Consider the following 27,356-nt stretch of genomic DNA (forward strand, 5'->3'; position numbering starts at 1 on the left):
CTCGATGAATTATAAGAGAGCGGCCTGGATTATTTTGGAATAACATAAACAATTTAGTTTTTCGGATAAAATGTTTCTATATATAGTCTGATCTTAATTACCTTGGGACATGACTTTCCAAATGACCAAATGCACAGAGATAAAAGTCAAAATGTCAAACTCTATGTGTGTAATACTATTATTTTATGGTTAACCCAGAGAGAAACAGAGAGAGAGGGGGTGTTCCTGGCTTGTTTAATGGAGGTGGCCTACAAACCGGAGATAAGGAGAAGGAATGGAATGAGAACAGATAGCTGCAGTGGGAGAAGCAGGCAGCACTGATAAGATGGGTGAAATGGACTCTTTCCTGGGCTGCAGACTTTTGATGATTCTACACTCTAGGTCACTGCTGTGGGCAACTGTAGGGTCCTAATTGTCCTTTGACAACTTGGGGCCTAAAAGAGTTTGGGAGGATTCAGATTTGTCTGTGGGGATAACCTTCGTTGGAAAAAGCATTACACCTCTCCTCAAATACAATAATTCCAATTGGGGTCAAAATTGTCATGTTTCTTAGCACTACATTCTCTACTACATTCTGTACTGTTCCCAAACATTAAAAATGACCGTCATCACTCCTATCCTTAAAAAACCCTCTCTGGACCCATCTCTACTCTCAAACTACCACAGCATCTCCAATCTCCCTCTTCTCTCCAAGGTCCTGGAACGAGTTGTTGCATCCCAGCTTCGCTCTTTCCTCTCCCACCACTCCCTTCACGAACCCCTCCAATTGGCTTTTCGTGCCACCCACAGCATAGAAACAGCCCTCACCTCTTTGCTGCCTTCAACACCGTCAACGACTTTATCTTTATCCATCACCTCTCCTCTCACCTCAACCTTCACGGTTCTGACCTTGACTGGTTCAGATCGGACCTCTCACACCACCTCCACCTCACCTCCGCAAACGGTTTCTCCTCAAACCCCCACCATCCCATGTGGGGTTCCTCAGGGCTCTGTCCTTGGTCCCCTCCTCTTCAATATCTATATGCCCCCTCTTGATGACATCAGCCACAGACTTCCACATGTATGCGGATGACACCCAACTGTACCGCTCTGCCTCCACCCTCGACTCCAGGGCCAGTGCTGTCCTGACAGAATGTCTGTCAGACATCAAGTCCTGGATGAGAGCTAACTTTCTTCAGTTGAACTTCAACAAGACCGAGGCTCCCCTGATTGGCTCCCGTCAGCGCCTCCACACCTCAGGCACTGACAACATCACCATCCATGGATGCACACTCCACCTCACTGAGCCAGTCTGGCACCTTGGGGTCTTGTTTGACTGTCAACTATTCTCTGTACCCCACATCTGTGCCATGACCCCTCCCCCACCACCGCAACATCGCTCGGCTCTGCCACTGTTTCACACTGCAGGCCCCCAAAACCCTCATACGCGCTTTCTTTACATCGAGGCTTGACTGCAAACTCCTTGCTTGTTGGCCTCCCCAACTCCTCCCTCCATAGGCTGCAGATCATCCAGAACTCTGCAGCCCACGTTCTCTCCCGCACCAGGCTCCATGACCCTATCACCCACATCCTCGCCCGACTCCACTGACTTCCCATCACATAGAGGATACAGTTCAAGATCTTGGTCCTCACCTTCAAAGCCCTCCATGGTCTTGCTCCCCGCTATCCCTGCAACCTCCTAACCCCCTACCATCCTGCTCGCTCCCTTCCCCCTACCATCCTGCTCCGGCCTGCTTCATGTCCCCGCTTCGCTCACCCCACTATTGGCGGGTGGGCCTTCTGCCACTCTTACCCCACCCTCTGGAACTCCATCCCGCAGTCCCTCCACTTCATCCCCTCCCTTACCTCCTTCAAGACCCATCTCAAGACCCTCCTCTTCGACCGTGCTTTCGATCACCCGCCTTCCCCCCCGCCCTCCACTCTCTCCGATCCCAACCCCCAGCTCAGGTCCGAAACTCTGACTGTCCAGTGCCTTGGGATATCTTCCCAATGTGAAAGGTGCTAAACAAATGCAATTTTGTTGTTGATATTGTTAATCCTGGCAATAATCAAGGGCTAGTTGCCTTTATTAATACTACAATTTTAACTCCATCAGTTCTGAGATGTCTCACAAGATACAATACACATTTGCATTCATATAGCAGTTTTCACTTTGGGAAGGTGTCCCAAACTGCTTAACAGTACTGGCCTGGGCACCCAAGCTCAGGTGGGAACTGTTGGAAAAGAGATGGGTCTTGAAAGACTGCACCTGGTAGTTGCCAGGAGCACAGATAGACTGGGAAAATGTGTACTGTGTATCAACAGGTATTGTACACCACCTGGTTAATCCAAGAAATGGGTGAAGAAACCATTGTAAATTGCATCCAATGTCCCAGGATACCTGGTTCAACTAAGTAACAATTAACTTGGTGCTTACAACTCTGCATCCAACAGAATGTTAAAGGGAATGGCTCTGCTCCAGACAGAACCCCAGACAGAATTCCTTGTTAAATGGGTGGTGGAAAATGTTCCTTAACATTAAATTCAACAATCAATATGCGTGTCAGCTGAAAATAAGGGTAAAGTCTTCAGACCCAAAAGAGTTCTACCACCACCTGACTCATGTTTTATTACAACAACCTGTATTTTGCACAGCATCCTTCACACAGGATAGTGCTTCACAGCTCTGCCCAGTGGTGGGGTTTGCACTTCGAGAAAGAGAGAAGGGGGTGATGATAGGTGTGGTCAAAGAGGTAGGTCTTCAGGTGGGATTTTAAGATAGATAAAGTGGGGTTCGAGGTGAGATTTGGGTCATAGTGGCTGAAGGCATGGCTACCAATGGAATTAAAAATACTGAAGTAAAGCACAGTGTAGTCTTGTAGGGTATGGGTTAGAGCACTCAGCTCGCAAGTGAGAGGACCTGGGTTTGATTCCCAGGCCTGGCCAAACATCAGGCAAATTTCCTTACTCGAACACCACTGTTTACCTCGCAGTAGTAGGATCCCCATTGGCGGATCACTTTTCCGGGCATAATGATCCCTTCCGGAAAATAAAAATAATAACTTTGGCCGCTCAATCCATGACCGTTTGTGGGGACACTGCGGCGTGCAATTGGCTGCCAGGTTTTGCCTGCAAAACATAGTCAAGTCAGTTCACTTTGGGGTATATTCTGTGAAGCGCTTGGAGCCGCGTAAAGAACGTGATAGGCGCGATATCGAATGCAAAGAAGTATCATCATTATTATTAATATTATTATTAGTATTATTATTATTATTATGATGATGATGATGATCTGCATGGGTGTACAAGTCGTATGAAGATGGCATGGCTGTGGGGTGGCCCTGCACTCCAAGCCGATGGTCACTAGGACCTCGCGAAATCCCAGCGGGCGGGCGAGCGAGTTACCGACGGCGGCACATGTTCCGTCCTCACCCACCGGGACCGGTCCGGCAGAGAAACCCGGGAAAACGCCCCCCTCCTCCCACAGACACTTGACTCGGGTGCGCTCCCGTCACCGACAGCGAGAACCGAGGGCGGAGAGAGTCGCTGAGAGAGGGGGAGAGAGAGAGAGGGAGAGGGAGAGGGAGGGGATGGCTCACACAGCGCAGCCCTCCGCCGCCTTTTGCAAACTCCCCCCCCGGGGGCGGGTGACTTAGTTCCTCGTGTTATTTCCCGCGGGCGGTGGTGGCGGTGGGGGGGGGTCGACCCTCTCTCTCTCTCTCTCTCTGGTCTCTCTCTGTCTCTCTGTCTCTCTCTCGGTGCCGTCGGGCGGATGGAGAGCGGGAACGTCACCCTGTGGCAGGCGGTGTGGTACGGGCACCAGCCCTGCACCGGCTGGAGGCGCGGGGCGGGCGGCGCCGCCTACCAGTTGGCCAACGTGTTCCTCCTTCTGGGTTACATGGGCGGCGGCGGCGGCGGCTTCGCGGGGCTCCTGTGCAGCCGCGCGCTGCTGTGCTGCGGGTTCCTGTGCGCCGGCGCCTGGTCCTGGACCGACCTGTGCGCGGCCGATGCCTTCACCTGGAGCTTCGCCCTGTCCGCCATCTGCGCGGGGCAGGTCGTGCACGTCGCCTACCGCCTGCGCGGCGTGTCCTTCGGGGAGGACTTCCACGCCCTGTACGGCGCGCTCTTCCAGCCGCTGGGCGTCCCCCTGACCGTCTACAAGAAGGTCGCCGACGGCTGCAGCCCCGCTTCCCTGGGGAAGGACCACTGCTACGCCGTGGAGGGCAAGACCGCCATCGAAAAGTTATCCCTCCTCCTGGTCGGCAGGTCGGTGCCGCGCACACACACACACACCCACACACACACACCCGCGGACCGCTTCGTGCCTCTACTGCGCGTCTGCATTTAAAAAGCATATACTGCGGTGTGTGTGTGTGTCTGTGTGTGTGTGTGTGTCCCGTGAAGTTCGTCTTAGCATCTCGAAGGGGGAGAGTGTGTGTGAGTGTGTGTTGTGTGCACTGGTATCCAATTCCCTGCCCCTTCTCTTTCACACCTGTCGGTGATCTCCGAGCAAAGGATATGCCCTCCATTCCCACTCCATTTGTGGGGAAATTCATTTTAAAAACGCGACCACTTTGCTCCGGGGCATCGCGTACACGTTATTTAACAGCCCCGAGACAGCCCTCTTCTTCTTCTTCTTCTTCTTCTCCTCCTCCTCCACCTCTGGACCCTTCTCCTTCAACTCGGTTTCTCTTCAATACACACTGATGTGTTTGTATTTCTGGAGTCCTGTAGCTCAGGGGTTAGAGCACTCGCTTTGCGAGCGAGAGACCTGAATTCAATTCCAGGCAGAGGGTGAAACCTTGGGCAAGTTTCCTTACTCCACACGCCTAATAATAATCCCTCCAAAAACCATAATAAATTGGTCATTTTCAATCCACGACTGTTTGTGGGACATTGCTGTGCGCAATTGGCTGCCGCGTTCGCCCACAAATATACAGTCACTTCACTTTACAGTGTGTTCTGTGAAGCGCTTTGGGACGTCCTCCCGACGTGAAAAGCGCTCTATCAAATGCAAGGATTATTATTATTATTTCTGCTTCGACCACAGTTGCCGGCATTTCGTTCTGCAGTCTCACCACTCTCTGCGTAAAGAAGTTCATCCTGAATTATCCTCCCTAACCTTAATGTAGAACCAGGGGAGGGGTGATTTAGCCAATTGAAGTAGAGATAAAAATAGTTCTTTCAGCTGATGTAATGTCTGTAGCTTCTGCACGTCTCAACGGGTTTCACAGGGAATTGCTGACAAGTGTTGTGATTGTTTATTTGTGGGCAAACACGCAGCTGGTTTGGGAACGTCAATGTCCCACAAACAGTCTTGGTTGAATGACATGGGGATTGTTGGCCAGGACACCAGCAGAAACTCCCTTCACTTTTCCAGTTATGAGGTGGGACATCCAGGTCAGCCTGATCAGTCGAAGGAGACACTGGTTTAATTTCTCTTCTGAAGGAATGGCAACTCTGATGATGTGGCGCTCGCTTGGTCCTGCACTGGAGTGTCAGATGTTTCTGTAGTTGTGAAATCCAAAATGTATTGTATTATATGAGATGCGCATATTATGATAGTTCTTGCACGCTCAAGGTTGCTGGTAGATTACACCAAGACAGATGTGCTGCATCAATGTCTGTTGGTTTCATACATTGTTAATAAATCTCCATTGTTGTTGACAGGATTCGGGTGACAGTGAACGGAGAATTTTTACATTACATTTATCCCTACCAGTTTTTGGATTCCCCTGAATGGGATTCACTCAGACCATCGGAAGAAGGGACTTTCCAGGTAAAGTGCTGAGTAACTGATTGCTACGAGATGGAGAGTTGCTTCCTAATTGTTATTCCAGTGTGGATAAAACAGCAAGTGAATTAACACCCAAACAAGTATAATTTGTTTAATTAGTGCCTTTTAGTTTTTATTAATGAACCCCATCTCTCTCAGTATCTAACCACTAAATGGGTCGCTTGTTTCTCAGTTGCCTTGATGAAAACAGCCTTGGTTAAAATGTTTTCTTTAAAATGACTTTTTATTGTTCTTTAACACCATAGAACTGAACAACACACAAAGAACACATTTGGTTCATCGTGTCAGTGAAATCACATCTGTTTGAAAAAAGCAATTTATTCACTCCTCTACCATTTACCTGCCTTTTCCCTATACCGTTGCAAATTCCAAACAAATAACTATATATGTGCGTGGATATATATATAGGGTTTTTTTTTTTGCTTTAACCCGTTGTATAAATCAGCGGAGATTTGCAGTAAAATTGTAAATATAACCTTTAAACGCAGCCCCACTTTGAAGTGTTGTGGTGGCTGCGAGGCACTGAGATGGCATTGAATGGGACAAGTCCAGGTCCTCATGTCTCCTGTATATCAGAGCATCGGCTCACAGTGATGATATTGAGGACATTGTAACCCGAGTGACCTGAGGTTACAGTCCATACCGTGACACGGGTTAACATCACATCCCGGATCCGCAAGAACTGAAGGCATGTGCATTTCTTCCTTTGCTCGGGATTGGGGAGTGGGAATGATCCTTTAGGATTCAGATTGCAAGTCTTGTGAGTGCGATGCTGATCTTGGAATAATGCTATTCTATCCTGTTTTTAATAATGATACATTGTTTTTTTTAAATAACAGCAGCCAGTTGGATCTGCGATATGTATGCACATTAAATTTACTGTTCATCTGAACGCGGTCCCTTTCAGGTGACACTCACAGCAGAGACAGACTGTCGCTATGTGGCGTGGAGGAGAAAGAAACTCTACTTGCTGTTCGCCAAGCATCGCCGCATCGCTCGACTGTTTTCCGTGTTAATCGGGAAGGACATTGCCGACAAGTTGTACTCATTAAACGACAAAGCCTACTTTAGCAATGGATTTCGTTTTGACATCCGATTGCCAAGCTTCTACAACTTGGTGGCATCTGGCAGTGAGGTATCAGAGACGAACATAGCCCTGGCTCAGAGCTCCTCGCGCAAACACCCCCACACAAACTGACCTGACTTGCTCTGCGATGCCCTTCATTGCGAGACGGAGGCAATGGGAAGCCTCCACTGTTAGGGCAGACCTGAGAGACTAGATCTAGTCACTAGATCAACGCAGGATGATGACTGGTTTAATTGGAGTTGTACATAGAAAGCGACTGCTGGAAGTTGTGTATCCGCCTAAACTGACCCGTTGTTAATTTCAGCAAGTAAAGCAACAGTAAAGCTTTGCTTTTCTCATGTTGCTCCATAAATAAGAGATGTTCCACATAGAGACATAGTGCCGGAAGATTTGTCTGTGTGTGTGTATTTGTGAGGGGGGAGGGGAGGCGAGATGTTCTGTAACAATTTATTGATGGATCTGATTAGATTTTATTATTATCTTAACAGATTCAAAGTGTTGCACACACAAGCATCGTGTTTCATTTCTGGTGCTGCGGTTTCCTGACTCATTGAAACTTGCCAAAAGGAAATTCTGTGTGTTGTAAGGAGTCGGGGTTAGTTCCTTATCACGGCTCTGTATTCAGCAACATTAATTTTGAATTGTATGCAAGTTTCCTACTGTCAACCCCTGAAGCTGGTTTTATAAAACGGTGAGCACTGTGCATTTTGTACAGCTGCTGTTGGTGGCTTCTGGTCCTTACATTGATGTATTTAGTAGCACCTTTTCGTGCACAGTTGTGTAATGTTTACCTACGTGCCTTCACCAAATTAACCTATTCAATGAAACCTGGGCCCTTACAGGGTTACAAGTTACTGAATGTATTGATTGGTCTTGCATCCAAAGACAGACCTGCATTACATTGACAAATGACTCTCCCTTGGCTATTGGATTTAAGTAGACAATAATGTATTCGCCAAATGAATGGCATAATTTCTTGAATTCTGTTCTCTGTAGGAATAGGGCAAAACTTTTTTTTACTCTGAAAATACAGTTTTAATTATTGTTGTAAGTTTCAGATTGCAGCTTCTTATCCTGTGAGACTTATTGGTTAAATATTTGTTGATATCATTTCTGAATTGCATGGGATGCGGATAGGTGAAAAGACAGTATGTTTGAGAGGAGAAATTATTGCAATCAGATTCTTGTGTAGTTGTTATCAATAGTTGCATTTAGTCTTAACTGCGGAGGAAACATCGCTGGTATCCGTGTAACACAATACATTAATGGGAGCTCTTGATTTGGAAGTTCAAAGCATCTTGATGTAATTGGCGCTTTCCAGATGATTTCTGTTCAATAAAGACTTGGAGTCAAATGTGTTCAGATTATAATGTTACATCAACCCCTGAATTGCAAGCATATGATTATAAATGCTTGCTGGTAGGCTGGCTCCATTACCAAATAACAATAATTATTTGGGCCGAGGGATTTAGCCATGTGTAATGATCCTTCCATCAGTAGCTGTTTCTGCCAGGACTGCAGCATGGACCCATCAGCCAAAACCACGTGGTTCAATGATCGCTGCTAAAAACACAATCTTTGTAAATGTTCTACTTTTTATAAATCCTTGAGGGATTGTTTCGTTCGGAAGGACACTAATGTAGGACAAAGTATGTGTAATTCCAAAGTGCAGTGCTGGAGCTTGCCCAAAGGCGCAGCGACTGAAGTTGATCTAATAATATATGAGATCTCCTGGGATGCCTGAGGTCATTCCCATTCTAGCTCCTATTCCATCTTTCTTACCTGTCAGCTGGTTACTGAAATTCTAGTGATATGTTAAGAGATGCTAAGAGATGAAATGGATTGAGTGGATTCTGGTGCTATCTAGATTGATTCTCTAATTCCTTCCTTGGTTCTCTTCAACCTCCAGTTTCCAAACTGTCCTATAACATTTTCAGACACTAACATAATAGACGCACGTCATCATTGAAGGAACATAACAAACATAGACATTTTAGAGAAGAAACATCGTGAAGTGTTATTTTTTTAAAGTCTATGGATTGGATTTTAAATTCAACAATTTTTATGTTACTTGAAATGAAGTAAACATTGTATACCTGTGGCTGAAATAAAATTTCTGTATTAGATTGTATGGATCTGTGGTTTGGATGTGCTCCTGAGGACCTCATAATAATAATAATAATCCTTACATTTGATATAGCGCTTTTCACGTCTTCTAGACGTCTCAAAGCGCTTCACAGAATATGCTGTAAAGTGAATTGACTGTATGTTTGTGGGCGAAATCCTGCCTTAAGGTCATTGTCTTAATACTGCAGAGTTTTCGAGAATTCCTAAAAATCCAGTTATAACTTGGAAGTCTATTTTCCACAGTTCTCTGGTTGTTTTCTCAACATGAGCTTACCTTGGAATTTGAAGTCTATAGGGGTGATTTCCCTCATATCAGGTGCGAAACCACCTGTAATTCATGCAGTAATGCATATCATTGGTTGTCAGTTAGACTCAGTTCTTAGTGAGTCATAATGTTGTGGGTTCAAGCTACACATTGAGTCTTTGAGCTCATAGTATAGATTAACACTGCAGTGTAATGATGGGGAGCACTGCATTGTTAGAGGTTCCATCCTTTGGATGAGACGTTAAACTAAGTTCCTGTGTGCTGTTCAGATGGATGTTAAGGAGAAGGGTGTTTTCTCCCAGAGTCCTGGCCACTATTCTTCAAAAAAAAATTCACTCACTTTGTGATTGTTTGTAGACATTGCTATGTGAAAATTGGCTGCCGGGTTCACCTACAAAATACACAGCACTGCACGTGACAATAAATCCTGTGAAATGCTTTGATGGTGTAATATTTCAATGTGGTTTCTGCCATTTGCTATTCTGAACCACTACTCAACAACAGAACAACCTGACTGGGAAACAGGCTTTTTGTATTATATATAGTGACCTGCTCTGTTTCATTGAGAAAAACTAGTCTTATTTTTAAATGAATAAGCTGAGGATTTAGTTGATATGTATGTGAATGACATTCATATGTTAAATGACTATACAATTTTTATTAAATATGTTTTATTGAAGTCCCCTATATCCTGTGCGTTGCTGCAGAAAGAGCATTGATGCAACTCACCTCTTAGATTTTGCAGCTTGTTTCCCAAAATAAGAGTGTTATTAAAATTATACTGCAGGTACCAGTTTGAAATCAGTGACTGATTCGAAAATGAGGCATAACAGCAGCACTGAATAATATTGGCTGCTCTCACTGCTTTAAAATGAGAAAAATCACAGCTGTGTTTGGGTTCAGTCCTGCTGAGTTAGGAAAGAGATAAAATGTCACGTTTCACTCATGAACTTTGTTCCAGAGATTGATTGGGATGGAGTGGAATTTACAGTGGGGGTGTTTTTGTTGTGTGGATTGAGTTAGAAAGGGACTTGGTGAGTTGAATATTTTTCTACATTCCATGTTTTCTCAATGTTCCAACCAGGAAACTTTGTTGTATTTTGTATTCCTGAGTTCAATTCCAGGCAGGGCGAAACCTTGGGCAAGTTTCCTTACTCCACACGCCTAATAATAATCCCTCCCTTGTCTCAAAGCATTTCACAGGATTTCACTGTAAAGTACAGTGACTGTATTTTGAAGGCAACTAATAATAACATAATAATCCTTGCATGTAATATAACGCTTTTCACGTCTCCTAGACATCTCAAAGCGCTTCACAGAATATACTGTAAAGTTAATTGACTACATTTTGTGGGCGAAATGCTGCAGCCAATTGCGCACAACAGTGTCCCCCAAACAGCCATGGATTGAGTGACCAAATTATTATTGGTTTTTTTTTTGAGCGATTATTATCCCCAGAAAAGCGATCCACCAATCGACTAACAACCGGGTTCCTACTTACTGCTACGTAAACAGAGGCGTGTGCAGTAAGGAAACTTGCCCAACATTTCGCTGTGCTGGGCATAGAACCCAGGTGTCTCGCTTGCGAGGTGAGTGCTCTAACCACTGAGCTACAGGACTCCACAAGTCCACAAATGTGCCATAACCATGTACATGTTGGACAAGACACTGGAGAAAATTCCTTTCTCTTTTCAAATACTGCCGTGGGATCTTTTACGTCCATTTGAACAGGGAGACAGGATCTCTAGTTAATGTCAAAAGAAAAAAATAATGTAAAAAATAAGTTAAAATGGTAAGTACATCAGAAAAGAAGAAAGGAGAAAATTCAAAGGAGAACAGTAGCTTCTAAACCTTTGGTTTTGTTTAAAATCGTTCAAAATGATAGTAGTACAATATTTATAGTTGTACAATATTTGTACCACCATAATATTAAGATCTGTTTCAGTATCACAGTGCTCAAAAACAATGGGGACAGTTTAACAATCCAGGAAATAATTACTATTGAGCTGAATATCAGAAGGACTATGATAGACACCCAGGTATATTCAATATGCTGCATATGAAAACGGACAACTAAATTGACCCCAATACCATACCAATTCTTCATAGATGCCAGTGGTTCTGATAAAAGGGAAGAACTTTTTAAAATCCCAATTATTCCAGATTTAAAATAAAATTTGTGAGCGGTTAACCAAATTAATTAGGTGCTTTAAGAAATGGATTTGTAAGAAAACAATGATTGCTGAAAGAAGTGATTTGAAATCTTTTCAGTAAATGAAAAATTGGTTGACTGCAAATATTCAAATAAATGAGACAAACCTCGTTTTTTCCAAGGACGAGCAGAATTTAAACATATTCAGCTGAGAAAACATCCTCCCATTAATTGCTGCCTAAATTCCTAATGCAATGACACTGTAATGTTTAGCTACATTTTATTCCCCATTGTACAAAGGTCCAGATAATTATGGTTCAGAATCACAGTGAGAAATATCACTGTTGTCCACTATAAGACAATACAGAATATCCTGCAGTTATACTGATCAAGATATTAGGCAGAGAATGCCTAAAGTGCCTTGTAACAACAACAGCTTGCATTTATATAGCCCTCCAGACACAGGGGAGCATTGCAGAGCGCTTGACAGTGGCGGAGCACGACTTCAGTAAACCAATTTAGCAGACAAGGCATTGGTCTTTAATGCTTGAAACAATCAAAAATCACTCAAAACTTCAAGGCAAAAATAAGTGGTCACTCCACTTATACCAAAAATAAGTGGTTACATCCACAAACATAACCAAAACCAAGGTAAGAACTAGCCTACAACAAGTTTGTGATGAGCAGCACCAGATAGATGATGACAGAGGCAGCACATTTTAAGACGTGCACAATATGAAGGCCCATCTCTCCATTATTTCTCCTGAAACTCCGAAGAGTTTGACAATATTGAAAGATCCCTCTTTGATGTAATGGACTATTATACAGAATGTTCAATACTTGCCTTGATACACTACTTGTCACCCAATGCTGATTTGTATCCAGTTTTCACACTCCATAAATTGTTCTTTCACCTATTGGTATAATGTCTTCCTCTGTTGCAGTGTCTGATTTTGTCTTATTTTAACACTTATTTTGTCTTATTTTGCATCTACAGTGTGCATCACAGCACCAGAACTGGATGTTATATTCATTGTTATTGTTATATCCTCTTACCTGTAGTGTTAAAAATGCCTGGGAGATATTGGTGTGGTCTTTCACAATATATGGAGGCAAAATATACAGAGAATGTGTCATCTGACATACTTTGCTCAGTGGGAGAGAGAATCATTACCAGAGCTTAAATTTTTTAGCGGAACGCAATAGAGATGTACATTTGTATACTTATGCAATAACAGGACAAACATCTCACACATCTGTGATTAACTGTAAGAATTTCATCTCACGTCTCATGCTTCAGTCATATATGAGAACCTAAAATTACACAATACAGTTTGTAAGCTAATTGAACTGTATAAATTAATTTGCTCTTTCATCTAGATTATCTCGACAATGTATTTATTTGGTTAACTATGTTTATTGTATGCATTTAATTAAGATGAATATTGTATATCATATTTCAAAAATAGAAACAGCACCACTTAGCAGTAATATATGCACCATTAAAAGAGCTAGTTTTAATTCATAGATTCAATGGAAAATATTTTCTGTCTGTTGATGCCTCCCTCAGAGCTATACTTAAGACATTATCCTTGAAGGTGATTAAAGCTCCTACTCCATTCCACAACATGCATGCATACCTTGATCATTCATAACTGTAGTACTTACGATTACAAGGTTATGCAGCATTCCCCAAAGATGTTGTGTGTTTGGGCTTGTACAATAAGACAATACCAGGGAGGTGAAGACATCGGTATCTTTAGCATTGCAAAAGTACATACTGTCAATGACTAAATGATTTTACAGGTGGTAAAAAAAAACAGTACTTATGGAAATTTAGTTCAACCGTGGCATTTCTCTCACTTTGACAATTCTTGAGCATTTTTTTAAAAAAAACAAAGAATCAAGAATACATAAATACAGCGAGACCATCTTTTGTACAATTCTGCATTGCTCTTTGTGTCCTCCTGATATAATTTAACCCTCCCCCTACACACACACATATACACACGGATGCTTGTAACTTCACTTCGTGAAAATAAATCACAGGATTGGTGAGGACATGCTTTCAATAGAGTGTGAAGGTGAGTTGCACAATTGCATCAAAATGTCTCATGTTTCACAAGTTAAAAGAATGGAATATCAGCTTGAGCAAATTTAACCTTAATTCTACATCAAGACAGAAATCTTGATGTGGATGTGAAGTACCTTCAAAATTATAGAATTAGACTAAATCGTTTAGTCCATTAAGTAAGGTTATTAATATTTTCCACACAAACAGTTTCCTGGCTTCATCCACCTTCCCTTGTAACCTGGTCCGGTATTTAATTACTGTCTAAGTAAAGATATACTTCCTGGAGTCTGCCTGGAAATTGTCCTTTGCAACCCTAAACCTGTGTCCTCTTGTTCTGCTGCCTCAGTACATCCAAAAGTATAGTTCTGGGTTTACATTCTCAATCTGATTTAAGATTTCATATACTTCTATAAAGTCCCCTCTGAGATGTCAAGACTGAAGGACCTTAACTTGTTTAATCGTTGCTGCAAGTTCATTCCTCTAACCCTGGGGATCATACTTATTGTACTCATCTGCACTGCCTCTAGAGCCTGGGTAGCTTTCTTATATCAGGGTAACTAGAACTGTATACAGTACTCCAGGTGCGGTCTGACTTCTGGGGATCTGAACCAAATGGCAAAATAGCTCAGTATCCTGCTTACCAGGTTTATTGCTGCCTCACATTGTTTTGACATAGTGACACAGCTTGAACACAAACTGTCCTGTGTAGGTTCTCCCATTATGCTGAAAGGCAGATGTCGTGAGATAGCTGATGAGGAAACTCTGAGATTTTGGACGACATTATCTTTAGTCCGCGTTCATATTTCCAGGGCGTGGAATCCACCTTGACTGGTTTGCAGAGTGGTAAGCTGCTGCTGTTCAAGCTCTACACCTCCAACTGGCCATAACTCTATGGGAAGGGATATGTGTCTGAGCTGTGGGCGGGTAGTAATGCTCTCACACATTTCATGCTGAGCTGTCTTGCCCACCGAGAAGCTTGTAGCGAGTTCCTGATAGTTGTCATCCACCAAATGAAGGCGTTTGGCAGATGTCAAATGATCAACTACTGACTGTCCTCTGTTGTGGGGGCACGGAGTCTCCTTGGAACTAAACTGACATGTTTGCCAATGGAATGTTAAAGTCAAACCGTTTTGGTGGTCCTAGTAGTCCAGTTCCTGAGCTAGCAAAATCCTCCAGTGTACTCCAGCACACTGCTGATGACCAACCAGCCTCATCAGACTTCAACTTGGACTGGTAGACTGGAGGAGCTTGAGGAGTGAGAAGTGAAAGCAAACCTGGTTAGCGACATCACATTCCAGAGCTTTGGCAAGGAAGGGTAGGTTGGAAATGGGATAGTAATTTATAAGGTTGGAGGGGTCAAGGGTATTTTTTTGAGGAGGGGAGTGATGACAGTGGTTTTAAGGACAAGAGGAACAGAACCTGAGCAGAGCAACTGTGTCAGCCAGCAGTGGGGAGAGGAGGGGGAGTTTGCTGACCAGCAATTGGGTGGGGAGAGGGGTTGAGGCAGCAGGTGGTGGACTTCATCTGTGAGATAGTGAATCAGAGGAAGGGGGGAGTAATCGGGGCAAAGGAGTGTAGGGAGGGCAGTGGTGGGGCCCATGGCGGAAGAAGGGGGTGGTGTAGGTGGTCTGAGGGTTGCGTATGGTGATGTAGAGGAGGAGGATGCAGCCAGGTGGATATTTTCAACCTTTGACATGAATAAGTCTAGGACCTCTTCACACTTGGCGTTGGAAGTGAGGATGAAGGGAGTATGGCGGGGTGGAGGAGGTGATGGATGGTGGAGAACAGTGCCTTTGGGTTGTTTTTGGTCTTCAAAATGTTTTTGGAATAAAGGCATTTTTGGCCTGCGAGAGGGAGAGGCAGTACTTGCGGATAATAATTATATGATGCAGCTATCATCTAATTCTCTTCAGAATCAGCTAAGCAGGAATAGAGTGCGCATTCCAACCCCAACACAGGGAAATTTTCATGCTTGGATGGCATCCATTTGTGGAACTCTCAGTCTGGTTTGGAAATTCTTAAGCATGGCAATGAGTTTCCATATATATCAAACCCCTGGCTGACCAAAACAAATGGCACAGTTAACAATGAGTCAACTAACACCCTTAGGTCTCTTTTCAGCTTCCCCCTTTGCAAAGTCTCAAATCTTGCCTCCTATTTTTACTTCCTATGTGCAGTACCTTATCTGTTTTGAGCTTCATTTGCCAATCAGCCCAGTCTTTTTATTTCCAAGGTTAACTCATGTTCCCTGATAGAGATCTGAAGCAAAAACCTAGACAATTTCACCCTTTCCATACCTAGGGAACTAAGACCAATTTAGCTCCCTGACTGTTGCTACGGTTGAGGTCAGCTAACTCAGCACAGTGAACCTTCAGGTCTGTGTTTTTTAGATTTACATTAGGTATGGCCTTTATCCACTAGGGCAAGCTCAAAAGTTTTGTTTGGAGTTGCTTAAAATCCATCCCATGAGGGAGTCACATTAGAGATTTTGAAAGGCACGAAAGAGGGTGTAACATCAATATTAGCAGCCATTTTAAATTAAACCCCAATGTTTCACTAACTGATGTTAGTTATTATGCTGTTAAAGCAATGAGTTGAAACTGGTAAAGACCAGGTTTAAATTAGAATTGAGTTTGCTTAATGAATCCATAGCTTCACTCAGAATTACATTAATTATGCAAGTACATTACAGATTGCTAATGAAAAATGCAACATGTAAAATGCAAAGTTTTTTAAAATTGATTTTGCCATAATATTATACATTATAATTCTCAAATGCTCCTTGTGGTAACTTAACTAATGGCTTTCATTGCTGGCAAGCATTGTATTAGTCCCAGTAGACTGTAACTGGAAAGAGAGAAAATATTGCAAGATGTACTTTCTATAAACCTCTTACCTAACAATGGTGCAGATTTAATGAATCACAATTAAGCTGAAAATCCTAAACTGGATATTGTTTTTTCCCACAGTAATCATTGTACTCTAGTAATAAAGAGGTTGGTATTTTGTTTGTTCTGATAAGAATTTACATTTGCTTTGAAAGATAAATTTGTTTCAGAATCTACAAGCAGGAAATGCCAATTTACTCAATTTCATAAAAACAACCATGACGACTTGAAGTTTATGAAGTTTTGGAGTTTTGGAGTGCTTGTCTTATCTTGAAATGATATTTTAAATCAGAACATTTAAAGTGTTTTTCACTAGTGCTTAGCTAGATTAGCTTCTGAAGACATTTGACTATAGAATCACAGAAAGAGATTGTGTGAATGGTGCTATATCAATGCAAGTTGCTGTTATTGTTGCTCTACCCTCGATCTCAAGTGCAGTTTTGAACAACTATTGTAATTGTGGTTGAAGACAATTAATATGTCAGCAGCCCTGTTATAAACTGGCTGTAACATGTTGTGCATGTGCACCGACTTTAGTGGCAATCTGGTCCCCAGTAGACCTGTGCTATAAATGAGGCAGCAATCTATTTCAATTATGTTACCAACAGTGTTCCCTACATTTGGAAAGAGAATGGATTTCTTCCAAGCCTCTGGCCAACAATTTCCTATATTATTTGGATATTCATCACTGTATATTTGTATAGTATAGAAAATAGCAAATGTCAATAGAAAAATTGTATTAATGATCCTTACATTTGATATAGCACCTCTCATGTCAGGAGAACATCTCAAAGTGCTACACATGATTTACTATAAAGTAAAGTATGTAGTTTGTAGGCAAACACAGCAGCCAAATGTGCACAACAACAACAGCAAAATTACATGTATATACTTGCCTTTCACATCGGGAGGACATCCCAAGGCGCTGGACAGTTAAGGATCAGGACCCGAGCATGGGGGTGGGGTAAGGATGAGGGAAGGCAGAGAGATGGGAGGGCAACTGAAGGCATGATCAAAGAGGAGGGTCTTGAGACTGGCCTTGAAGGTGGCAAGGGAGGAAGCAAAGTGAAGGGATTGTGGCATGGAGTTCCAGAGTGTGGGGGCAGAGAGGCTGAAAGCTCGGCCACCAATGGTAGGGTGGGTCAGGCGGGAGACATGGAGCAGGCCAGAGCCCGCTGAATGGAGGGAGCGGGCAGGTAGATAGGGAGTCAGCAGGTCAGAGAGGTAGGAGGGGGCAAGGCCATGGGTTGTCTTGAAAGTGAGGATGAGGATCTTGAATTTGATCCTCATAGGGATGGGGAGCCAGTGGAGTTGGGGAGGGTGGGAGTGATGGGGTCACGGAGCCTGGTGCGCGAGAGTACACGAGCTGCAGAGTTTTGGATAATCTGCAGGTTGTGAAGGGAAGAGTTGAGAAGGCCGATAAGGAGGGAGTTTCCATAATCGAGCCTTGATGTGACAAATGCGTGGGTGAGGGTTTCAGCAGCCTGAGGGGTGAGGCAGTGGCAACGTTGCGGAGATGGGGTAGGCAGTGACGGTCATGGCGCGGATGTGGGGGAGAAAGGACAGTTCAGGGTCAAACAAGACACCCAGGTTCCTGACTGGGTTAGTGAGGTTGAGTGTGCAGCCGTGGAGGCTGATGCTGCCAGCGCCTGAGGTGCGGAGGCGCTGGCACGAGCCAATCAGGAGAGCCTCGGTCTTGCTGACGTTCAGTTGGAGAAAGTTGTCCCTCGTCCAGGAATTGATGTCGGACAGGCAGTCGGTCAAGACGCCAGTAGTCCTGGAGTTGAAGGTGGAGGCAGAGAGATAGAGTTGAGTGTCATCCGCATCCATGTGGAAATATACCCCATGTCTGCGGATGATGTCACCAAGGGGGAGCGTGTAGAGGGTGAAGAGGAGGGGACCGAGGATAGAGCCCTGAGGAACGCCACACGAGACAGTGCGGGGACTGGAGGAGAAGCCGTTTGCAGAGACGAAGTGGAGGTGGTGTGAAAGGTAGGACCTGAACCAGTCAAGGACAGAACCTTGAAGGTTGAGGTGGGAGGAGAGGCGGTGGTGGAGGATTGAGTGGTCCACAGTATCAAAGGCGGTGGAGAGGTCGAAGAGGACGAGGAGACAGAGGGAGCCCTGGTCACACATGGTCAGGATGTCATTTGTGACCTTGACCAGAGCAGTTTCCATGCTGTGGGCAGCACAGAAACCCGATTGCAGGGGTTCCTGGAGGGAGTGGAAAGAGAGGAAAGAGCGAAGCTGGGAGACATCAGCTCTCTCTCGAGGACCTTGGACAGAAAAAGGAGGTTGGAGATGGGCCGGTAGCTGGATAGCTGTGATGGGTCAAGGGAGCTTTCTTCAAGATGGGTGTGATGGTAGCTGTTTTGAGGGGGGTAGGAACAGTGCCAGATGACAGGGTGAGGTTGATGATGTCGGCGAGTAGTGGGGCAAGGAAGAGGAGCTGGGATTTAAGGAGAAGGATGGGGATGGGGTCCAAGGAGCAAGTGGTGAGCTTCATGGAGGATATGGTGGTGATGATAGAGGAGGTGGTGACAGGTACAAAGGTGTGGAAGGAGGGCTGGGTTATTGTCGGAGTGTGGGGTGGGGGTAGGGAGAGGGTGGAAGTTGGGAGTGCAGTGGCAGCTGAGCGGATTCCCTCGAGTTTGGACTTGAGGAAGTCCAGCATTTCCTCGCAGTGAGAGTCAGTGGAAAGAATCTGAGAGGAGTAGCGGGGAGGGTGGAGGAGCCGGTTGGTGGTGGAGAACAGGAGCCTGGGGTTGCCCTTCACCTCCAGGATTAACCTAGAGAAGAAGGATGATTTGGCCGAGGGGAGAGTAGAGCGGTAGGTTTTGATGAGGTCCAGCCAGATGTATGGGTGGACCATTAGGCCGGATTTGAGCCAAGTGCGTTTGGCAACCCACACCTGGCCCTTGAGCAAGCGAAGGTGGCTGGTGAACCAGGGTGAGGATTGGGACTAGGAGGCATTTCGGGAGGTGGGCCAGAGGAGGAGGAGTGTGATGGAGAGGGTGCTGTGGAGGAGAATAAACACAGAGGATGGGTTGGTGTGGGAGGTGGGCCAGGGGGGAGGAGTTCAGAGGATTCCAGGACAGCAGAGAGAGATTGTGGGGAGATCTTCTTCCACGGGCAGTAGGAGATGGTGGTAGGTTTGGAGGCAGTGGGGAGAGGGATAGAGGAGTTGAGGGTAATGAAATGGTGGTCAGAGATGGCCTTGTTGGTGATGGTAACATCCGAGACCCTGCACCCTTCAATGCCCCACAAACAGCAATGACACGAGTGACCAATTTCATCCAGAGAGAATGTTGACCAAGAAATACTCCCCTTCTCTTTTCGAAAGTGGCCCGGGATCTTTGAGATCCACCTGAACAGGCAGATGGGACATTGATTTAACCTCGGCCTGATCCGTAAGGACGGAAAGTGTGTGTGTGTGTGTGTGTGTGGGGGGGGGGGGGTGAACAATAACTCATTCAGCTTTAAAATAGATATGGGAGTTTGGCTGACAAATGACCCTCCTGCTCACACTACACTATCCAGACAAGCGACACTGTGAGCAATTGACCGCCCGCGTTTCGCCCACAAAACATACAGTCAATTCACTCTGCGGTGTATGCTGTGAGACGCCTCGAAGACGTGATGAGGCGCGACATCAAAATTGCAAGGACGACGATTATTATCATTATTGTTATCATTATTATCATTATTGCGCTGCTTTCCCCTGTGTGACAAAACCCTATGCAGAGGAGGCAGCAGTGGCCCCTGAAGCGAGACGTCTCACCACCTGGTGGTTGCGGAGAGCTGTAGTGACTGTGCTGTCAATCAAGAGGGTGCGCTCTCTCCCCTCCGCCACTCGCTTCTCTCATGTCCATTTTAGTCGATGCTCTGCGCTTCATTCCGCTGCATTTTTTTCCCCCTCTTCTCTCTCTCTCTCTCTCTCGACCGACCGACATTGCAGCCTCTCTGTGTGGGCGCTGCTCACTTTGCTCTGTCGCCCACACAATAATTCACAGCGGTTAGATATCTGCGGCGAAGGTAAATATAGATCATATATATTATATTATATATATATATATATATACAGAGAGAGAGACACACTCACGCGTTTGTTTGTTTGTTTGTTTGTTTTTAAAAGTTGTTCAGAAAACAGGTACCGAGTTTTGAGTGATCCCGAGAGCCGGAGTGGGAGCGGAGGGGAAGTTGGGAGCGGTGGGGAAGGGGGGGAGCGGGAGGGGGGGGTTGTCTCGGGGCTGAGGCTGAGCTCTGCTCCCGGTCAGTCCCGGGGGGTGTGGGGGGGGTGTGGGGGGTTAGGCTTTACGGTGAGGGAGGGAGGGAGGGAGGGAGGGGCAGGAGCTGCTCGGCTGTGGCTGTGGCTCTGGCTGTGGCTGTGGCTGTGGCTGTGGCTGTGGCTCTGGCTGTGGCTGTGGCTCTGGCTGTGGCTGTGGCTGTGGCTCTGGCTCTGGCTCTGGCTGTGGCTCTGGCTGGGGGGTGGGGGGCGCTGCTCACATCACAGGGGAAATAAGTTTGTTTGAGGCTCTGTTTTGTTTGGGGCTGTGAGAGGCGGTGTCAGTGTCAGTGGTGTGTTTCACCATTTGGAGCTATTGGAAATAAACTCCCTGTTGGCAGTCAGTTGCTGCGGGTCTGTGGGGGTGGGGGTGGGGGTGTCTGTGGGTGGGGGTGTCTGTGGGTGGGGTGTCTGTGGGTGGGGGTAGGGGTGGGGATGTCTGTGTGTGGGGTAGGGGTGGGGGTGTCTGTGGGTGGGGGTAGGGGTGGGGGTGTCTGTGGGTGGGTGTGTGTCTGGGGGTGGGGGTGTCTGTGGGTGTGTGGGTGGGTGAGTGAGTGGGTGTGTGTGGGTGTGTGTGGGTGGGTGTGTGGGGGTGGGTGGGTGAGGGTGGGTGTGTGAGTGGGGGTGTGAGGGTGGGTGTGTGAGTGGGTGGGTGGGTGGGGGTGTGAGTGGGTGGGTGTGTGAGTGGGTGGGTGGGTCTGTGGGTGTGTGAGTGGGTGGGTGGGTGGGGGTGTGAGTGGGTGGGGGTGTGAGTTTGGGGCGAGTAGAGGAGGAGAGTTGTAGCTGCTGAGGCTGCCTTTCCTGGAGCAGGAGCTGGGAATGTAACAGTGATTAGTTTGCCTCCTCAAAAATATAGCGGCAAATAGCTCTTTATATATAATATATATAGATTCAAAACAATTGAGAAGTTGTTCTTGAAGAGCGGCGATAGAGCGCAGTGTTAGATCACTGACAACTGGGAATGTGATCATGAGAAGGTGTGAGAAGGAAAGCACTTGTGGTGCCCACACTGCAGCCTGACCTGACTTCACAGGCTCTCTCGCTCTCTCTGTTTCTCTCTCTGTGTCTCTCTCTCTCTATCTCTCTGTTTCTCTCTCTGTGTCTCTCTCTATCTCTCTGTTTCTCTCTCTGTGTCTCTCTCTATCTCTCTGTTTCTCTCTCTGTTTCTCTCTCTCTCTGTTTCTCTCTCTGTGTCTCTTTATCTCTGTTTCTCTCTCTCTTGTCTCTCCGTTTCTCTCTCTGTGTCTCTCTCTATCTCTCTTTCTTTCTCTCTGTTTCTCTCTCTGTGTTTCTCTCTCTCTATCTCTCTGTTTCACGCTCTCTATCTCTCTGTTTCCCTCTCTGTGTCTCTCTATCTCGCGGTCTCTCTCTATCTCTCTGTTTCTCTCTCGTGTGTCTCTCTCTATCTCTCTGTTTCTCTCTCTGTGTCTCTCTATCTCTCTGTTTCTCTCTCAGTGTCTCTCTCTCTAGCTCTCTGTTTCTCTCTCTCTCTCTCTATCTCTGTTTCTCTCTCTGTGTGTGTCTCTCTCTGTGTCTCTCTCTCTCTGTCTCTCTGTTTCTCTCTCTAGCTCTCTCTCTCTCTCTGTGTCTCTCTCTGTCTCTCTCTCACTAGTTTGATCACAACCATCTTGTGATTCACACTTCACGTTGCACCATCTCTGTGGTAGGGGGTGTTTTTGCATCCAGAGCAGTGCTGGGGGGGGTGTTATGGGGGGGTGCGGGGAGGAGGTGGGGGGCTGATGGAGGGAGACGCCTCGCCTCGTTTTGCGCTTCACATACCAAATCCGAATAGCGTTGAAAAGCCGAGCAGGACTTGCTGGCCAAGGGCTCTAGTGATGGGTTGCACGGCTTGACTCGCATCTGCTTCCACTAGATCTTATCTGACCCTTTTCTCCTGCGATCTCTCTGCTGTCACAGATTTAATTTGCCAGGATGAATGTTACACCGAAAACCTCGTGGATGTCCAGCTTCCTCTCCTCCAACACCTCCTCGGCACCTGCTGTTTTGGGTGACGTGACGGAGCCGTTTGCAGACCAGACCAATGAATGTGATAATTGGAAAGAAATCCATCATATGGTATTCCACGTCGCCAACCTGTGCTTAGCCATTGGGCTGGTCATCCCAACCACAGTCAAACTCCACATGATCCTCCTGCGAGCTATGATAAGCGCAGGTGAGCAATACATACCAGGAACAAGGACCAGCGTGTGGGAGGGAATCCAGTGTCAGTTTAGGATTATCACTGACTGAAAACGCAGCAAAGGATTAACACGGGTTATGGAATTAGCCACATTAAATTTCGCACCGATACAATGAAATGTTACACGTTCAAGAGCTAGATATATAATGAATGCAATAGAATTGGAGCAGAGAGGGCAGAAAGTGGGAGAGACAAACAGTTGTTTGGATCTGCTGGCAAAAAAGTCTACTTGTCTACTGTCAAAAAACTAATAGATGGCTAGGGAACTGCAACAGTTAAATATTCTTCAAAGGATTTGTGATTGGCAGAGTACATTTAAAACCGTATTCAGTTTTATTGATATTGCCAAACCGTGTGTGGACTTGCAATTGATTCCCCACTTGTGCAGGGAACATGCTATGGAGGATGAGGCAAGTAACCTTTATTATCTATAGAGGCAATGAATCTCACTGAATTATATAACACTTAATATCCTAAATGAGGGAAATTCTGACTGAAAGTCAAGATAAAGTAGTGCTACCAGTGGATATAAATGGAAGTTATTGTAAAGTAAATTCACAACAAAACTTTTAAAAGGGAATTTACTTTTAAAAGGGNAAAAAAATTGAAATGGAAAACATAAAAGGGTTTTTGCTGTGCTATAATAACAATTATACTTGCATTTGATATGACTCCTTATCACGTTGTTGAGACATTGCAAAGAGCTTCACAGAATATATCGTAAAGTGAATTGACCATATATTTTGTGGGTGAAACGCGGCAACCAATTGAACACAGCAGCATCCTACAAACAGTCATGGATTGAGTAATCAAGTATCATTTTTTTTGAGTGGGAGAGATTATTACCCCCGGAAAGCAATCCGCCAATCAACTACGACCAAGTTCCTACTTTTTACTGCTATAATAATATATTTTAAATTTGTAAATTTGTGCACAGCAATGGACCCTTATCTATATAGCTGTTGGTTGATTTTGCAGCACTGCTGTCCATAAGCTCAGATAGGGCACATTAGCCTAAGGCTGCATTGCTTTGGGCTGCAAAAGAGGGAGAGTCCGACATTCTGAGCTCAGTTCTCAACTCATCTGAGCACAGATCGCAGCTACATGAAGTAAGGGAGAGGGGAGGAAGGTACAAGGGTCGGGATAAATCGGACAAATCAATGATTCTACATTAGGAAAACAATTGTACTCATTGATAGATACTTGGAATAATTATCAAGTGATAGTTATTGGAGAGAAAATCTTTGGGACTATTCAAAGCACAAATGGTTACTATGATAACAGAGGTAATGTACTGGAGGGTTGAGTATTGGCCCTATTGAGCTTTTTGTCAACTTGTGTTCTTTTCCCTTCTATTTCTTTGTTGCATTAGAAATTGGTTCAAATCCTGTTTGAATGCTTTGGCTGACTCATTGTTTGCTGCACCAGTTGGCAGTGTGTTTTGAAGGTTGGTGCCTCTAAATTTGAAGACGTGTTTAGGTTCATCAGGAACATTTCTAAATATTGTGAGCAGCAGAGGACCAGGACTGATTTGCTAATAACATAGAAAGGCTACAGACAGAGCTGCTAAGAAAAACGTGCTCCTGTATATTTACAGGTTTTTCTGCTGTTTTACAGGAAAATAACAATCCCCAAATCAATCAATGTGGGGCAGCATGTTTTCAACCCAGATCCAAAATAGCTACATAAATTTTCCAAAATCTGGAATATCACTTTAGTAATAATATGACACCTGTAGTGTTCCTTCCCTTTCCACAGGTTACTTCACTTAGTTGACTGCGATCTGTGTCCAAATGGGTTGAGATTTGAGCTCAGAATGTTAGACTCTCTCATTTTGCAGCAAAGATACAATCTTTGGTTAATGTGCCTTGTCCGACCTTGTGCACAGAGCTGTGTTCCTGTCCAGATCAGTTACCCTGACAAACTGTATGATAGGGGTCCGTTGCTATGCACAAATTAGATGCTGTGTTTGCCTACACGATACAGTCAATACACTTTACAGTATATCCTGCAAAGCATTTTGAAACATTCTCCTGATATGAAAGGCATTATATCAAATTAAAATATCAGATTATGACAGCTATCTGCACCACTGTATTGCTTCTTAGACCAATATTGCAGTCTTAGTTCTGATTACTTTAAGAGAATACAGAGGGAGTGGATACAAACCAGAAAAGAGACATGTGCAGTACGTCTCACTAGTGCCATCCGTTGAGGGAATGTGTTAGGAATACATTATGTTGGTGTTACAATTTTAAATCAGTTACTCTGAGATGGAGAAGTGAAAATATTGGTCTTCAAGGCTATAAATCTGTAAATGGAGTTGTTGATTTTACAGGCGTGATGTTGTTCAATTGGTGGTGGGCTGGTCCATATTTTGATTCTGTCACTACCAATTTTCGAGTCAAAAGTGTCATTTTAAACGATAATCTTTTGCTGGGGCTGCCACTGTGGATGTAGTTGGTCAGGTTCAGAAGAATCAAGGCGGTGTTGGCACTATCTAAAGATCAAATAATAATAATCCTTGCATTTCAGCACTCCGAGACAATACTCCAGTTAAGGGCACTACATAGAGTACGAGTTGTTGTTGCATTTGATATAGCGCATTAATACATCGTCAAAGCTACTCAAAATTCTTCAGAGAATTTTATGTGAGGTGTAGTAACTGCATTTATGGTTGTCTGACAGCCAATTTGCAGTTTGTTAATTTGTGCTCAACAATATCCCGAAAACAGCAATGAAGTGAATGACCAATTTTATCTTGGATTGTTGGCTAGGACATTGGGAACAATTCCCTTGGGGTCTTTAATTTCTACCTGAACATGTAGACAGGATCCTGGTTTAATGAATTATCCAAAGGATGGCACCTCCAACAATGCAGACCTCTCCCCTCCCCAATCCCCCGCACTGCATTGCAGTGTCAGCCTAGACTTGTGAATTCAAAGGCCCGACGTGGGCTTGAGTCCATAACCTTCTGACTTGGAGGTGATGACACAGGATATACATTTAGTTAACAAACCATGAGCTATAATTTCTGCCAGGATAATAGACCAGCATTTCCACATTGAATCAAAATGTCATTTCACTGCACAGTTCAAAAGTGAAATGTCCTCTTTGGTGCTTTACTAATCATAGAATCATACAGCACAAAAAGGGGCCATTCGGCCCATCAAGTCTGTGCCGGCGCTTTCCCAGCCCTTTCCCCATAACCCTGCAGACCCATCCTCCTCAAAAACCCATCCACCGCGTTTTAAAAGTTGTTATCGAATCGGCCTCGACCACCCTTTCAGGCAATGCGTTCCAGATTCGAACAACTCACTGCGTGAAAAAATGTCTTCTCACCTCCCCTCTGCTTCATTTAGAGACTATTTTAAATCTGTGCCTTGAGTCACCGACACACCCACCAATGGAAACAGTTTTTCACTTTCTAACCTATCAAATCCCCTCAAGATTTTGAAGACCTCTATCAGGTCTCCTCGTAACCTTCTCTGCTCCAATGAGAATAATCCCAGCCTCTCCAGCCTTTCCTCATAATCAAGGTCCCTCATTCCTGGTACCATCCTCGTAAATCTCCTCTGCACCCTTTCCAATGCCTTAACATCCTTCCTATGGTGTGGTGCCCAGAACTGGGCGCAGTATTCTAACTGAGGCCTAACCAGTGTTTTATATGGGTTAATCATAACCTCCTGACTCTTGTACTCTATGCCCCTATTTATAAAGCCTAGTATCCCATATGCCCTTTTTACAGCTTTATCTACCTGTCCTGCCACCTTCAAGGATTCATTTACCTGAACCCCCAGGTCTCTCTGTTCTTTCACCCTCCTTAAGATTATATTATCGAGCCTATATTGCCTCCCCTCATTCGTTCTACCAAAGTGCATTACCTCGCATTTCTCCACATTGAAATTCATCTGCCATGTGTCTGCCCATTTTACTATTCTGTCTATGTCTTCTTGCAGTTGGCTACTATCATTCTCACTGTTTACCACCCTACCTAACTTTGTGTCGTCCGCAAACTTGGAAATGGTACTTGCTATACCGAACTCCAGATCATTTATGTATATTAAGAAAAGCAGTGGTCCTAATTCCGATCCCTGGGGGATGCCACTGAACACTTCCCTCCAGTCAGAAAAGCAGCTGTTCCCCACAACTCTCTGCTTTCTGTCTCCCAGCCAGTTCTGGATCCGTGCTGCCACTGTCCCTTTTATACCATGGGTTTCTATCTTTCTTACAAGTCTTTCATGTGGCACTTTGTCAAATGCCTTTTGAACATCCATATAAACTACATCAACTGCACTATCTTTATCCACCCTCTCCGTTACCTCATCGAAAAAAAAATTTGTGAGACAAGATTTGCCTTTAACAAATCCATGTTGGCTGTCCCTAATTAACCCATATTCTTCTAAGTGAAGATTTATTCTGTCCTGGATTATAGTCTCCAGGAGTTTCCCCACTACTGATGTTAAGTTGACTGACCTGTAGTTCCCAGGTTTGTCCTTCTG

General features: G+C 44.8%; 1 protein-coding gene across 1 annotated transcript in view; it reads left to right on the forward strand.

The window, feature by feature from the left end:
• The first annotated feature begins 3,706 nt into the window (after positions 1–3,706).
• LOC103182228 overlaps positions 3,707–27,356 on the forward strand; it is a 36,921-nt gene continuing 13,271 nt past the window's right edge. The window contains exons 1-4 of the mRNA XM_042332851.1: positions 3,707–4,245; positions 5,650–5,758; positions 6,684–6,971; positions 22,578–22,827. Of these exons, the coding sequence (XP_042188785.1) occupies positions 3,752–4,245; positions 5,650–5,758; positions 6,684–6,971; positions 22,578–22,827 (1,141 nt within the window). The 5' untranslated portion in view covers positions 3,707–3,751. The remainder of the gene's footprint in view (positions 4,246–5,649; positions 5,759–6,683; positions 6,972–22,577; positions 22,828–27,356) is intronic.

The sequence above is a fragment of the Callorhinchus milii genome, unplaced genomic scaffold (genome assembly GCF_018977255.1).
Source record: "Callorhinchus milii isolate IMCB2004 unplaced genomic scaffold, IMCB_Cmil_1.0 Scaffold3, whole genome shotgun sequence".
In the NCBI taxonomy this organism is placed as follows: Eukaryota; Metazoa; Chordata; class Chondrichthyes; order Chimaeriformes; family Callorhinchidae; genus Callorhinchus; species Callorhinchus milii.